The sequence below is a fragment of the Kogia breviceps genome, chromosome X (assembly GCF_026419965.1).
Source record: "Kogia breviceps isolate mKogBre1 chromosome X, mKogBre1 haplotype 1, whole genome shotgun sequence".
NCBI lineage: Eukaryota > Metazoa > Chordata > Mammalia > Artiodactyla > Physeteridae > Kogia > Kogia breviceps.
In genome coordinates this window covers 59,720,281-59,735,554 of record NC_081330.1, presented here as the reverse complement: position 1 = coordinate 59,735,554, position 15,274 = coordinate 59,720,281, and the positions used below count along the sequence as shown (strand labels likewise).

The 15,274-nt window shown below is 36.1% G+C and overlaps 1 protein-coding gene across 6 annotated transcripts in view; it reads left to right on the top strand.

The window, feature by feature from the left end:
- Positions 1-15,274, top strand: part of APOOL (apolipoprotein O like) — a 178,889-nt gene that overhangs the window by 79,237 nt on the left and 84,378 nt on the right. For 4 of the 6 annotated variants that reach the window (XM_067023128.1, XM_067023124.1, XM_059051267.2 and 1 more), the window contains 2 exons: positions 425-523; positions 6,855-6,946. In XM_067023128.1, coding sequence (XP_066879229.1) covers positions 425-523; positions 6,855-6,946 — 191 coding nt within the window. The remainder of the gene's footprint in view (positions 1-424; positions 524-6,854; positions 6,947-15,274) is intronic. The other 2 variants (XM_067023125.1, XM_067023127.1) reach the window with 1 other exon arrangement.

Sequence of the window (15,274 nt, the reverse complement as noted above, 5' to 3'; positions counted from 1 at the left end):
AAGTATCTATTTCAATTCTTACTAGATCCTACCAGTGTTTGAACAGATAAGGCCAGAAGCATTTCCATTATAAGAATATAATGCTTACACAATGAAGAATTTGCTTTATAGTAATCCATCTTAATCCATATAATGCTAGTGTGAACTCTAGCATTATATTTCATTAAAGTGTAATAATTGCCTGTATTAAGAAAACAAATACCATTAAATCAGCTGTGGAAGGAAGATTTTATTTTGTAACAAGCAACTATTAACAACTGGCTTTTTAAGTTGCTGCTCAAATAATTATTTTGTGTAGTTCTTTTGAAGAATGTTTAAACCATCTGGTATTATCTTAGCAAATCTCTAACTTTTCTTCATCATACCTATATAGAATGTCAATTATAGTAAGTTATTTATATTATTTTTTTAATGATTTCTTGAGATGCATATCTCTATTTGAAGAATCCACCTCGAGATTTTCTTCCGAAAATTGGAGTGATTACAGTTTCAGGATTGGTAGGCTTCATTTCAGCGAGAAAAGGTAGGGTTAAAAATATATATTCTCTCCTTTAATGCCGTTATATTAATTTCTGAATTTATTTGTATAAACAGTTTAAGCACAGTGTACAGTAAGTCCCCTACATATGAAACTTCAAGTTGCAAACTTTCAGAGATGTGAACGTGCATTCACATGTCCAGTCATGTAAGTTAGTTCACGTGTCTGGCATTGCTAAGAAGCACCAAGTGATAACGATGGAAACAAAAGTGAAAATAATTGAGAGAGTAGAGCGAGGCGAAAAGATGGTAGACGTCACTCCTTATAACATGAACCATTCAACCATCGGCAAGATTCTAAAGAACAAGAACAAGATCATGGAACATGTGAAGTCTGCTGTGCCAGTGATGTGGACAATAATATCAAAGAAGCGTGGAAAAGTGATGGAGGACATGGTGAAACTTCTCTGTGTGGATGCAGGATCAGCATCAGCATTAAGTCCCACTCAGCTTAATGCTGGTTCAAGGGGAAGGTAAAAGCCTTTATAAAGACTTGAAGAAGAAACACAGCAAAGAATCAGAGGGCCCATCTTTTAATGCCAGCCATGGCTGGCTTCATTGGTTCAAGGCTAGAGCCAACATTTACAATGTAAAAGTAAGTGGCGAGGCCATGAGTGCAGATATGGTAGCTGCCTGGGAATTTCCTAAAGTGCTTCGGGAAATTATTGTTGAAGGCGTGTATTTACCCAAGCAGGTTTTTAATGTGGATGAGACAGGACTGTACTGGAAGAGTTATATCAGCAAGGAAGAAAAGTTGATGCCAGGCTATAAAGCAGCAAAGGATAGGCTAACTCTGTTGTTTGGTGGCAGTGCTTCCGGCAAGATGAAGCTGAAGCCTCTCTTAGTTTATCATTCAGAGAACCCAAGAGCCCTTTAAAACAGCCAAGGGCTCTCTTCCTATTGTGTGGAAGAGTAACCCCAAAGCCTGGGTAACAGAGGCCATTTTCCAGGACTGCTTTTTCCACCACTTTATTCTGGAGGTAGGGGAAATATTGCTTGGAGAAGGACGTCCCATTCAACATTCTTTTGCTGCTCGATAGTGCTCTAGGCCATCCCCCATTCATGGACGACTTTCATCCCAATGTCAAAGTAGTGCATCTGCCACCGAATACTACCATCGCTCATCCAATCTATGGACCAGGGAGTTATAGCGACTTTCAAGAAATATTATTTACATCACACTTTTCGTCAGGAAGTAAAGGCAAGTGACGAATCAGGAACAACCTTGCGACAATTTTGGAAGGACTATAACCAAGACCATAAAAAACATTGACTTTGCTTGGCGTGAGGTTACAGCCATCACCAGGAATGGGGTTTGGAAGAACCTTTGCCTGCAGTTTGTTCACAATTTTCGTGGATTTGAAAAGGTGGATGAGGAGTCCAAAGAGGTCTTCAGCAACTTAGTGACCCTCAGTGAGAAGCTGGAGCTAGATCTGCAAGAGGAGGACTTCATTGAACTCCTTTCTGTGCAACATGAGGAGCTAAGTAATGAAGACCTGATGGAATTGGAGGCCCAGAGAAAGGATGAAGAGAGACAAGAAGAAGAAGTAACTGAAGAACTGAAGAGATTCACGATGCAGGAAATGGCAAGGGGATTTTCTTAGTTTTTGAGGCACAGGACCCTAATGTAGAATGGTACACAAAGGTTGCAGCAGCCATTCAGAATGCAATCCAGTGCTACATTGTCATCTGTGATGAGAAAAAAAAGAGTTACTACCCAGACATCACTGGATCGTTTCTTTTAGAGGGTAGATAGAAATGAATCCAGCAAGGAACCAGAACTTATGCCATCAACTTCAGGCATGAGTGAAATTGCAGCTTGCCCTCCCTCTCCTATTGCTGATGATCCTTCAGCTCTACATCTCCCATTTCTTCTCCCTCCTCCAGTCAGTGACTCTTCTTGCTTGTTCACTCAATGCCAGCTCCTGTATGCCAGCTGTTGTACTGTATTACTGTACTTCTTGAGGTACTGTACTGTAAGGTTAAAACTGTTTTCTTTATTTTTTGTGTTTGTTTTTTATTACTATTTGTGTGAAAAGTATTATAAACCTATTACAGTTCAGTACTATATAGCTGATTGTGTTAGTTGGGTACCTAGGACTAACTTTGTTGGACTTACAAACAAATTGGACTTATGAACACGCTCTCGGAATGGAACTCGTTTGTATGTAGGGGACTTACAGTACCACTCTTCTGATTCAGGGAATATTTTCTATTAATGTAGTGAACTGCTTACCAGTCAGGTGCCCAGATGCCAGCCAATAGCCAGTCTTGTAAGCATGCCTTTCTAACAATGGCTGTCTTGGGCATATGTTAACTCTTCTGCACATCACTAAATAACTTTTTCATAAGCACATGGTGAATTTTGTATTTGCCCATCTTCCATCTCTGGGTATAGAAATCTCTCTCAGTAAGATTACCGCCTCCCCTCCTCACCTAAGCCCTTACTAAGCTGGTGCAGTTCTCTGGTCAGTAGCCATCTGGGGCAACTTCCATTCATCCTCTGTCCCCAGTGCCAGTCATTGTCCCCAAATTAAATTACATGTTGTTGCAAGTCACAGCTCTGAACCAACCTGCAATCTGACATCAGATATGTTATGGTTGGTTTGCCCAGCTTTAGTCCTTAAAGTAGCCTTAACCCAAGTACACCTAATCAGATACAAAACCTCTGAATTATAAGAACATTCCAGCATTCTAACTCTAGCCCATATATCTTATCCCAATAGACCTTCCCTATAGCTAGTATTAATCATAGCTGGTATCATATTTTTATTCTAACACTGTATGCAACTTCTAATTGAGTACATGTTATAAATTATTCATTAGGAAAGACATTGAAAATCAGGATCACCACATGTAACAATAAGAGAAAGAATTAAATTTTGAATGAAACCAGCCAAAGCATATTACTCAGTTCTCAGAGAGAAAACTCATAATCCACTTGTAAGAGAAAATGTTCCTTAGGTCATTCACAATGACTCCAAGTGTCAGAGCTAGAGTAATCTAACCCAGTATTTTTCAAATTACAGAGCTCAGTTTATAAGTAGGTAGTGAAATAAATATGGTGACTCTCAGGAAGCATTTTGTTAAAAAATAAAATAGAGGACAATAGCAAATATCAGAGTGTTTTGTACTCAGTATGGATAAATATTGTGAAACTTCTGTTTCAGTGGAGTGTGTATGTGTGTGTGTGAAAGAGAGAAACAGACAGAGACCGAAACAGAGAGAGGTCATAATGTAAAATTTGTTCTTTAGTATGAGTCATGGTCAAAAATGTATGAAAGATGTTGGTTTAGTCTAATCCTATAATGCTACAGCTACAGGTCCAGAGAAAGGAAATCATTCAATGATTTCATAGTACATATTACATAGCTAGTTAGTGTCTGTGTCTAGAGTCCCTTTCTACTTACGGGAGTAGGGCTATTGAACCCAAATGAAATTTATTTTCTTGTAAACTGGCCTTTCACACCAAATAAAGAGAGGATGAATGTAAGTCTTTTTAATATTGAAAATAATAACAGACGTGGTGTGTGTGAGAAATATTCCATTGTGTGTGTGTGTGTATATGCAATGGAATATTACTCAGCCATAAAAAAGAATGAAATGCCATTTGCAGCAACATGGATGGACCTAGAAATTATCATGCTAAGTGAAGTAAGTCAGACGGAGAAAGACAAATATCATATGATATCACTTATATGTGGAATCTAAAAAATATTTTGTAAATGAACTTATTTACAAAACAGAAATAGACTTACAGACATAGAAAACAAACTTATGGTTACCAAAGGGGATAGCGGAGGTGCGGAGGTAGGGAGGTAAATTAGGAGTTTGGGATTAACAGATACATACTACTATATGTAAAATAAACAATAAGGACCTACTATGTAACACAGAGAACTATATTCAATATCTTGTAATAACCTATAATGGAAAATAATCTGAAAGAGGATATATATAACTGAATCACTTTGCTGAACACCTGAAACTAACACAGCATTGTAAATTAACTATACTTCAATTTTAACACATTATTGACTGGGGGATTTTTGCAGAAACTGACGCCTGTGGCCATAATACATCTCTGGTCAAAAATGTGTTAAAATGGTTCACAAAAGTATAGCAACTACAAAAAAAGTAAATAAAAAATAAAATAAGATGATACATCAAGGAAAAACTGCCACATTCCAAGTTTAGGAGCAGCACAATTAGGGGAATTTGGCTGAGTCAAGGAAACCTACATTAAGGGATGCTAGGTCAGTAAAATCAAGAACCAAACTACAGATACTAGAATAATAGTGAGCAAGACATATTTTAATATAGCTAGACCCTCTTTCCCAGTATCACAAAAACCTGTCAATATCTAAAGGAAAGCTACAATAAAGGTTGAAGCAGCCTACCTACCCACCTCAATGCTCAGTCTGTTGTAGACATGACTGTAGAAGGCCTCCTTACTAATAGTTAAACCAGACAGAGAAATACATCTTGTTTTTACCTACCCTAAACTGTAAAGTTGCCTGCAGACATTGCCAGGTATTTTTCACCATAGTCTTTACTGATATACCAGATAGGGTGTCACATTTTTAAATTAAGGGTTGTAAGAGCTGTTCTAGAAAATAAAAGTACTTACCCTAATTAGAAATCCCATCATCTAATTGTCCAGATCACATTTACAGTCCAGGGTACCCAGACAAGCTTTTAAAATACATATTGTTGGGCTTCCCTGGTGGTGCAGTGGTTGAGAATCTGCCAGCCAATGCAGAGGACACGGGTTCAAACCCTGGTCTGGGAAGATCCCACATGCCACGGAGCAACTGGGCCCGTGAGCCACAATTACTGACCCTGCGCGTCTGGAGTCTGTGCTCCGCAACAAGACAGGCCACGATAGTGAGAGGTCCATGCACCGCAATGAAGAGTGGCCCCCGCTTGCCACAACTAGAGAAAGCCCTCACACAGAAACGAAGACCCAACACAGCCATAAATAAATAAATAAATAAATAAATAAACAAATAAATAAATAAATTTAAAATACATATTGTTTTCAACCAACAGTCTGTTGGAACTAAGCTATGGCTTAGAGTGGTGGGTTTCACACTATTCTATAGAACCTAGGGTTCCATGGAAGTGTTTAGGGGTTGTATAGGGATAAGGGAAAAGCCGTGTAGGTAGGGCTTGATAATGAGCTTCACTCCCTCAGGCTAACCAGAGTAGCTTCAAGTCTATAGGTTTTATATATGAAGTTCCAGGTCAGATTCTATTTGAAAGACTTTTTTAAAAGGATTTTGCTATTTAAAAAAAAGTTTGAAAATGACTCAGATGCTTAGTTAAGGCACTTTTGGAAATGAATGAATTATTGCAAGTTAACTTGCAATTTTTTAACTTTTTATTTTATATTGGAGTAAAGTTGATTAACAATGTTAATTTCATGTTAATGTTAATGTGTTAGTTTCAGGTGTACAACAAAGTGATTCAGTTTTACATATACATATATCTATTATCTTTCAATTTCGTTTCTCAATTAGGTTGTTACAGAATATTGAGCAGAGTTCCTTCTGCTATACAGTAAGTCCTTGTTGGTTATCCATTTTAAATATAGTAGTGATGTGTACAAGTCAATCCCAAAATCCCTATCTCTCCCCGCTACCCATACCCCCCGGTAACCATAAGTTTGTTCTCCAAGTCTGTGTGTCTGTTTCTGTTTTGTAAATAAGCTCATTTGTGTCATTTTTTTTAGATTCTGCATATAAGCAACATCTTAGGATATTTCTCCTTCTCTATTAAATTATTACTTTAGTATTCGAAATCAGTGACACGAAGGAGTTATGTCCCTTTTAAAGTCCTTAGCTGACTAGTTAGTTGGATCCTTTAGCTATCTAAGGACTTAATCAAAAAAGGATCTCTGAAGAGTCCATTTCAGTTTAACATGGTGTCACAAACATGGTAGTTGATTAATTCCTTATATTATCATGCTTTATTAGATACTTGAAAAAAATGTGGTTACAACTCTGGGTTTCTTAGGACATGAAAAAATACCTAGTTTTTAAAAAGAAGAAAATCATCAACCTCCTTTGTGTAGGTAATTATCAATGTTAGATTGAGAATACTTTTCTTAAATTGGACATGACAACTAAGGGGTATTAATTGAACTGTAATACTTAAGGATATTTTACCCATCATCTTGATTGGTATTATTACCTAAAGAAAATTTAACATAAGGTGATGGCTTAAAGGGGAACAAAGAAAGCATGAAAGTTATAAAAGCATCAAGTCTCTGGTAGCATCTGTTTGGAGTTTAATAGTTTGTTTGAATGTCGTAGGTTCTAGGTTTAAGAGAATTGCTTATCCACTGGGACTGGCCACTTTAGGAGCAACTGTTTGCTACCCTGTTCAATCAGTAATAATTGCAAAGGTAAGTTCTTTTTAAGTGATAGCTTCATTTCAGTACTTGTTTAAACTCTCAGTGTGACAATGTTTAAATGTCATACAGCACCTGCAACATTTAATTTTCAGAGAAATATAGTTGGTATTCTCTTATGTCAGCAAAATCGCATTAGCATCTCAGCGTGGTAAATGCCATGGTTGATTACATGATTATCACAAATAAATAGGATGAATTTGTTTAAATATAATTCAAGGAAGTAAATGCTGATTTGAGGATTAAGTTCAGAGACAATGAATTAGAATTTATGGGGAGAAATACTGCTCCATTGTTGAGCTGTGTAAAATTCAGTTTTTAATTAACAGAAAATTATACCTGCTGGCAGTTGTCAGTTCAGCAGATTAACATAATGCAAGAAATAACCAACTGATAGAAAACAGAGGCTTCTGAGGATTAAAAAAAATACACACACATATGGACACTCAATTTTGAAATCCACATTATAGTTGTTTTGTCATTTTTCTTGTGAGTTTACCCTACAAATCCAAACATTCTCCTAATGATTTGAAGAGTTTGTGTCAGTATTTTTATTTTATTTTTTAATACATATTTGGATTGCAAAGGAGAGCTTTGGGATATAGTTTTTTTCTTCCATTCCTTCTTCCTTTAATTACCAACATTTAACATTTCCCCCTCATACTTGACGTATTGTGTGGTGTTACCAGGCCTTTCTGTACTTGTATTCTCATTACTTCATCTCTTTAATTATTGATGTAGATAAAGCTGCCTATTTAGTATTTTGAGAATGTCAAGGATATAGTGCCCTATGTAGTTTCTAATATGATCAAGCTACAAAAGCTTACAGCAGAGGAAGACAGCATTATTCATTAAATCTAGTTAAATTTGAGGTAATTGATGGATAAAATGATAAACTTATTTTTAAAAATATTTTCTAAGAACTTACATAGGAATTAGCCACTTAAGTTCATATAATGTTAGTATTAAAATAAACCTTTGAGCTCATTATGTTCAACTTCCTCATTTTCTCATTTGCCAATTTGGAAACTGTGGCCCAGAGAAATTTCAGTGACCAATTTGTCCAGGGTTCTATTCACCTTCAGAAATCTTGCTTCCCTGTCCATTTATCTTCCCAGTGCATCATGCTGCCACTGATTGTTTTTGTTTGTTTAGAATAATGACTTTGTGGATTTTTAAAAATAAAATTGGTACCTACTTATTCTTAACTAATTTAAGCATTACAAAAAAGTATAAGAAAAAAACCAACTAATGACCTGAAATTTTTCCATCCAGGAAAAATGTGTGAAAATTTGATAGAATGTTATTCTAAACATTTCTTCATGCATACATAGACATAGAAAGATAGATGGATAAATAGATAACAGTTTTGTAAGAACAGGATCATAGTATAGTATGCATCTTATTTTTAATTTTTAAAATAAAGTATGAAGCTTAATTTTACTTTAACAGAAGGAAAATAAAAAGAAAAGAATTGCAGCACTTCAAATAAAAATTTCTATGGTAAAAGATATTAATATGAGTTCCTAAAAGTTCTTCTGTAGTTAAATAATGATTCTTACTTAAATCCCTAGAGTTCAGACCTTTGCTTTTCTTTGACTGTCATATAACAGCATCACATGTAATATTTGGTGAATTCTAATATATATATATATATATATATATATATATATATATATATTTAGAGAGAGAGAGAGAGAGAGAGAGAGAGAGAGAGAGAGAGAGAGGGAGAGAGAGAGAGAGGGGGAGGAGAGAGAACACGGGTTCTTATCCTGAGATCCATGATAGACTTAAGGGAATCTGTGACTCCCCTGCCCAAAACTATATGAAAAATTGTAGGTATACAATAGGTACCTTCCAATTTGATATTATCAGGACGAGTAGTTAACAATTGAAAATGTTAAAGCATGAAGTTTTTTAAAAATCATAAATATGTACCTTAAATATTTTATTTCAATTTAAAACATTATGTTCATGTTTCTGTCTTTTGAAATAGGACTTTTCTATGAGTATGAAGATCCTCCTACTTGAAGGTCCATAACATCTTATAATTATCCATATCTGTAATATGTCTTCTACTGTTTTCAATTTAGAGGTTTCTTTAAAATTGAATGAATGCTTTTTTGTTGCCGGGGGACCACACCCATGCAGCACGCGCGATTTTAGTTGCACTGACCAGGGATCTAACCTGCACCCCCTTCAGTGGAAGCAAGGAGTCTTAACCACTGGACCTCCAGGGAAGTCCCCAAAATCAAGTCAACACTTAAAAACATTTTTAAAATAATATGAGTGCAGAATCCTGTTTAATTTTGTATTTCTCCTAGCCTTTTACACTTATCTTGAGCACCTCTAATTTGACAGTAGTTTTTTTTTGTTTTTTTTAGTAATTAACTTTTTAGTCTTTACAAAACACTTAATTTTTGTAAACAGAACAATTCTCTTTACACTTACATTTCATCCTGTTATGTTACATTTAAACTTTAAGTATAGTAAAGCTGATTAGAGATCTGGAAACAAATACAACTTATTCTTCATAAGCATACAAATCACTTGTGAAAGACAGTAGTTGCGTATATTGTAGAGTACCTACTAATGGTGAATATTCAGCATTTTATGACCATCATTTATTATAACTTTTTTAACATGTTTATTAGAGTATACCTGCTTTACAATGGTGTTTCAGTTTTTGCTCTACAACAAAGTCAATCAGTTACACATACACACATGTCCCCATATCTCTTCCCTCTTGCAACTCCCTCACTCCCATCCTCCCCATCCCACCCTCCAGGTGGTCACAAAGCACAAAGCTGATCACCCTGTGCCATGCGGCTGCCCCCCTCTACCTATCTGTTTTACGTTTGATAGTGTATATATGCCCATGCCAGTCTCTCACTTTATCCCACCTTATGGTTCCCCTCCCTGTATCCTCAAGTCCATTCTCAAGAAAGTCTGCATCTGTTTTCCCATCTTGCCCCTAGGTTCTTCTGAACTTTCTTTTTCTTTCTTTTTTTAGATTCAATATATATGTGGTAGCATAAGGTATTTGTTTTTTCTTCCTGACTTACTTCACTCTGTATGACAGTCTCTAGGTCCATGCACCTCACTACAAATAACTCAGTTTCCTTCCTTTTCATGGCTGAGTAATATTCCATTGTATATATATGTGCCACATCTTCTTAATCTGTTCATCTGTTGATGGACACTTAGGTTGCTTCCATATACTGGCTATTGTAAATAGAGCTGCAATGAACATTTTGATACATGACTCTTTTTGAATTATGGTTTTCTCAGGATATATGCCCAGTAGGGGGATTGTTGGGTCATATGGCAGTTCTATTTTTAGTTTTTTAAGGAATTTCCATACTGTTCTCTATAGTGGCTGTATCAATTTACATTCCCACCAACAGTGCAAGAGGGTTCCCTTTTCTCCACACCCTCTCCAGCATTTATTGTTTGTAGATTTTTTTTTTTCATGATGGCCATTCTGACCATCTCACCTTCTGTGAGATGATATCTCATTGTAGTTTTGATTTGCATTTCTCTAATGATTAATGATGTTAAGCATTCTTTCATGTGTTTGTTGGCAATCTGTATATCTTCTTTGAAAAAATATCTATTTAAGTCTTCTGCCCATTTTTGGATTGGGTTGGTGGTTTTTTTCATATTGAGCTGCATGAGTTGTTTGTATGTTTTGGAGATTAATCCTTTGTCACTTGCTTCATTTGCAAATATTTTCTCCCATTCTGAGGGTTGCCTTTTCGTCTTGTTTATGGTTTCTTTTACTGTGCAAAAGATTTTAAGTTTCATTAGGTCCCCTTTGTATATTTTTGTTTTTATTTCCATTTCTCTAGGAGGTGGGTCAAAAAGGATCTTGCTGTGATTTATGTCATAGAGTGTTCTGCCTAGGATTTCCTCTAAGAGTTTGATGGTGTCTGGCCTTACATTTAGGTCTTTAATACATTTTGATTCTATTTTTGTGTATGGTGTTAGGGAGTGTTCTAATTTCATACTTTTACAGGTAGCTGTCCAGTTTTCCCAGGACCACTTATTGAAGAGGCTGTCTTTTCTCCACTGTATATTCTTGCCTCCTTTATCAAGATAAGGTGACCATATGTGTGTGGGATTATCTCTGGGCTTTCTAGCCTCTTCCATTGATCTATATTTCTGTTTTTGTGCCAGTACCGTAATGTCTTGATGACTGTAGCTTTGTGGTATAGTCTGAAGTCAGGGAGCCTGATTCCTCCAACTCCATTTTTCTTTCTCAAGATTGCTTTGGCTATTTGGGGTCTTTTGTGTTTCCATACAAATTGTGAAATTTTTTGTTCTACTTCTGTGAAAAATTCCAGTGACTGTTTGATAGGCATTGCATTGAATTTGTAGATTGCTTTGGGTAGTCTAGTCATTTTCACAATGTTGATTCTTCCAATCCAAGAACATGGTATATCTCTACATCTATTTGTATCATATTTAATTACTTTCATCAGAGTCTTATAATTTTCTGCATACAGGTCTTTTATCTCCTTAGGTAGGTTTATTTCTAGATATTTTATTCTTCTTGTTGCCATGGTAAATGGGAGTGTTTTCTTAGTTTCACTTTCAGATTTTTCATCATTACTATATAGGAATGCCAGAGATTTCTGTGCATTAATTTTGTATCCTGCTACTTTACCAAATTCATTGATTAGCTCTAGTAGTTTTATTGTAGCATCTTTAGGATTCTCTATGTATAGTGTCATGTCATCTGCAAACAGTGACAGCTTTACTTCTTCTTTTCCAGTTTGGATTCCTTTCATTTCTTTTTCTTCTCTGATTGCTGTGGCTAAAACTTCCAAAAATATGTTGAATAAGAGTGGTGAGAGTGGGCAACCTTGTCTTGTTCCTGATCTTAGTGTAAATGGTTTCAGTTTTTCACCATTGAGGACGATGTTGGCTGTGGGATTGTCATATATGGCCTTTATTATGTTAAGGAAAGTTCCGTCTATGCCTACTTTCTTCAGGGTTTTTATCATAAATGGGTGTTGAATTTTGTCAAAAGCTTTCTCTGCATCTGTTGAGATGATCATATGGTTTTTCTCCTTCAGTTTGATGATATGGTGTATCACGTTGATTGATTTGCGTATATTGACGAATCCTTTCCTTTCTGGAATAAACCCCACTTGATCATGGTGTATGATCCTTTTAATGTGCTGTTGGATTCTGTTTGGTAGTATTTTGTTGAGGATTTTTGCATCTATGTTCATCAGTGATATTGGCCTGTAGTTTTCTTTCTTTGTGACGTCATTGTCTGGTTTTAGTATCAGGGTGATGGTGGCCTCATAGAATGAGTTTGGGAGTGTTCTCCTTCTGCTATCTTTTGGAAGAGTTTGAGAAGGATAGGTGTTAGCTCTTCTCTAAATGTTTGATAGAATTCACCTGTGAAGCCATCTGGTCCTGGGCTTTTGTTTGTTGGAAGATTTTGAATCACAGTTTCAATTTCAGTGCTTGTGATTGGTCTGTTCATATTTTCTATTTCTTCCTGGTTCAGTCTCGGCAGGTTGTGCATTTCTAAGTATTTGTCCTTTTCTTCCAGGTTGTCCATTTTATTGGCATAGTGTTGCTTGTAGTAATCTCTCATAATCCTTTGTATTTCTGTAGTGTCAGTTGTTACTTCTCTTTTTTCATTTCTAATTCTTTTCATCTGAGTCTTCTCCCTTTATTACTTGATGAGTCTGGCTAATGGTTTATCAATTTTGTTTATCTTCTCAAAGAACCAGATTTTAGTTTTATTGTACTTTGCTATTGTTTCCTTCATTTATTTCTGATCTGATCTTTATAATTTCTTTCCTTCTGCTAACTTTGGGGGTTTTTTTGTTCTTCTTTCTCTAATTGCTTTATGTGTAAGTTTAGGATGTTTATTTGAGAAGTTTCTTGTTTTTTAAGGTAGGCTTGTATAGCTATAAACTTCCCTCTTACAACTCCTTTTTGCTGCATCCCATAGGTTTTGGACCATTGTGTTTTAATTGTCATTTGTTCTAGTTATTTTTTGATATCCTCTTTGATTTTTTCATTGATCTCTTGGTTATGGAGTAGTGTGTTGTTTAGCCTCCATGTGTTTATATTTTTTACAGATCTATTCCTGTAATTGTTATCTAGTCTCATAGCACTGTGGTCGGAAAAGATACTTGATATGATTTCAATTTTCTTAAATTTACCAAGGCTTGTTTTCTGACTCAAGATATCATCTATTCTGGAGAATGTTCCATGAGCACATGAGAAGAATGTGTATTCCGTTGTTTTTGGATGGAATGTCCTATAAATATCAATGAAGTCCATCATGTTTAAAGTATCATTAAAGCTTGTTTTGCCTTACTTTCATTTTAAATGATCTGTCCATTGGTGAAAGTGGGGTGTTAACATCCCCTATTATGATTCTGTTACTGTCGATTTCCCCTTTTATGGCTGTTAGTGTTCGCTTTATATATTGAGGTGCTCCTATGTTGGGTACATAAGTATTTACAATTGTTATATCTTCTTCTTGGATTGGTCCTTTGATCATTATGTAGTGTCCTTCTTTGTCTCTTGTAATAGTCTTTATTTTAAAGTCTGTTTTATCTGATATGAGAATTACTACTCAAGCTCTCTTCTGATTTCCATTTGCACGGAATATCTTTTTCCATCCCTTCAATTTCAGTCAGTATGTGTCTCTAGGTCTGAAGTGGGTCTCTTGTAGACAGCATATATCCCGGTTTTGTTTTTTGTCCATTAGCCAGTTGTGTCTTTTGGTTAGAGCATTTAATCCACTAACATTTAAGGTAATTATCGATATGTATGTTCCTATTGCCATTTTCTTAATTGTTTTGGGTTTATTATTTTAAGTCTTTTCCTTCTCTTGTGTTTCCAGCCTAGAGAAGTTCCTTTACCATTTGTGGTAAAGCTGGTTTGGTGGTGCTAAATTCTCTTAGCTTTTGCTTCTGTAAAGCTTTTAATTTCTCCATCAAATCTGAATGAGGTCCTTGCTGGGTACAGTAATTTGGTTGTAGATTTTTCTCCTTCATCACTTTAAATATGTCCTGCCACTCCCTTCTGTCTTGCAGAGTTTTTGCTGAAATATCAGCTGTTAACCTTATCGGATCCTCTTATCTGTTATTTGTTCTTTTTCCTTTGTGCGTTTAATATTTGTTCTTTGTATTTAATTTTTGATAGTTTGAGTAATATGTGTCTTGGCATGTTTCTACTTGGATTTATCCTTTATGGGACTCTCTGTGATTCCTAGACTTGATTAACTATTTCCTTTCCCATATTAGAGAAGTTTTCAAATAAAATCTCTTCAAATATTTTCTCAGTCCCTTTCTATTTCCCTTCTTCTTCTTTGTCCCCTATAATTTGAATATTTATACGTTTAATATTCTCCCAGAGGTCTCTGAGACTGTCCTCAACTCTTTTCCTTCTTTTTTCTTTATTCTGTTCTGTAGTCGTTATTTCCACTATTTTATCTTCCAGGTCACTTATCCTTTCTTTTGCCTCAGTTATTCTGCTATTGTTCCCTTCTAGAGAATTTTTAATTTCATTTATTGTGTTGTTCATCACTGTTTGTTTGCTCTTTAGTTCTTCTAATCCTTTTTAAGCATTTCTTGTATTTTCTCCATTCTATTTCCAAGGTTTTGAATCATTTTTATTATCATTATTCTGAATTCTTTTTCAGGTAGACTGCCTATTTCCTCTTCATTTGTTTGCTCTGGTGGGGTTTTGCCTTGCTCCTTCATCTACTGTGTGCTTCTTTGGTTTCTCATTTTACTTAACTTTCTGTTTGGGGTCTCCTTTTTGCAGGCTGCAAGTTCGTAGTCCCGTTGTTTTTGGTGGCTGTTCCCAGTGTCTACGGTTGGTTCAGTGGGTTGTGTAGGCTTCCTGGTGGAGGGGACTAGTGCCTGTGTTCTGGTGGATGAGTCTGGATCGTGTCCTTCTGGTGGGCAGATCCACATCTGGTGGTGTGTTTTGGGGTGTCTGTGGCCTTATTATGATTTTAGTCAGCCTCTCTCCTATGGATGGGGTTGTGTTCCTGTTTTACAATTAGTTTGGCATAGGGTGTCCTGCACGGTAGCTTGCTGGTCGTTGAGTGAAGTTGGGTCTTGGCATTGAGATGGAGATCTCTGGGAGATTTTCACCATTTGATATTACGAGGATCAGGGAGGTCTCTTGTGGACCAGTGTCCTGAACTTGGCTCTCCCACCTCAGTGGCACAGCCCTCACGCCTGGCTGGAGCACCAAGAGCCTTTCTTCCATATGGGTCAGAATAAAAGTGAGGAAAAACAGGAAGAGAGAAAGAAAGAAGAAAGTTAAAATAAA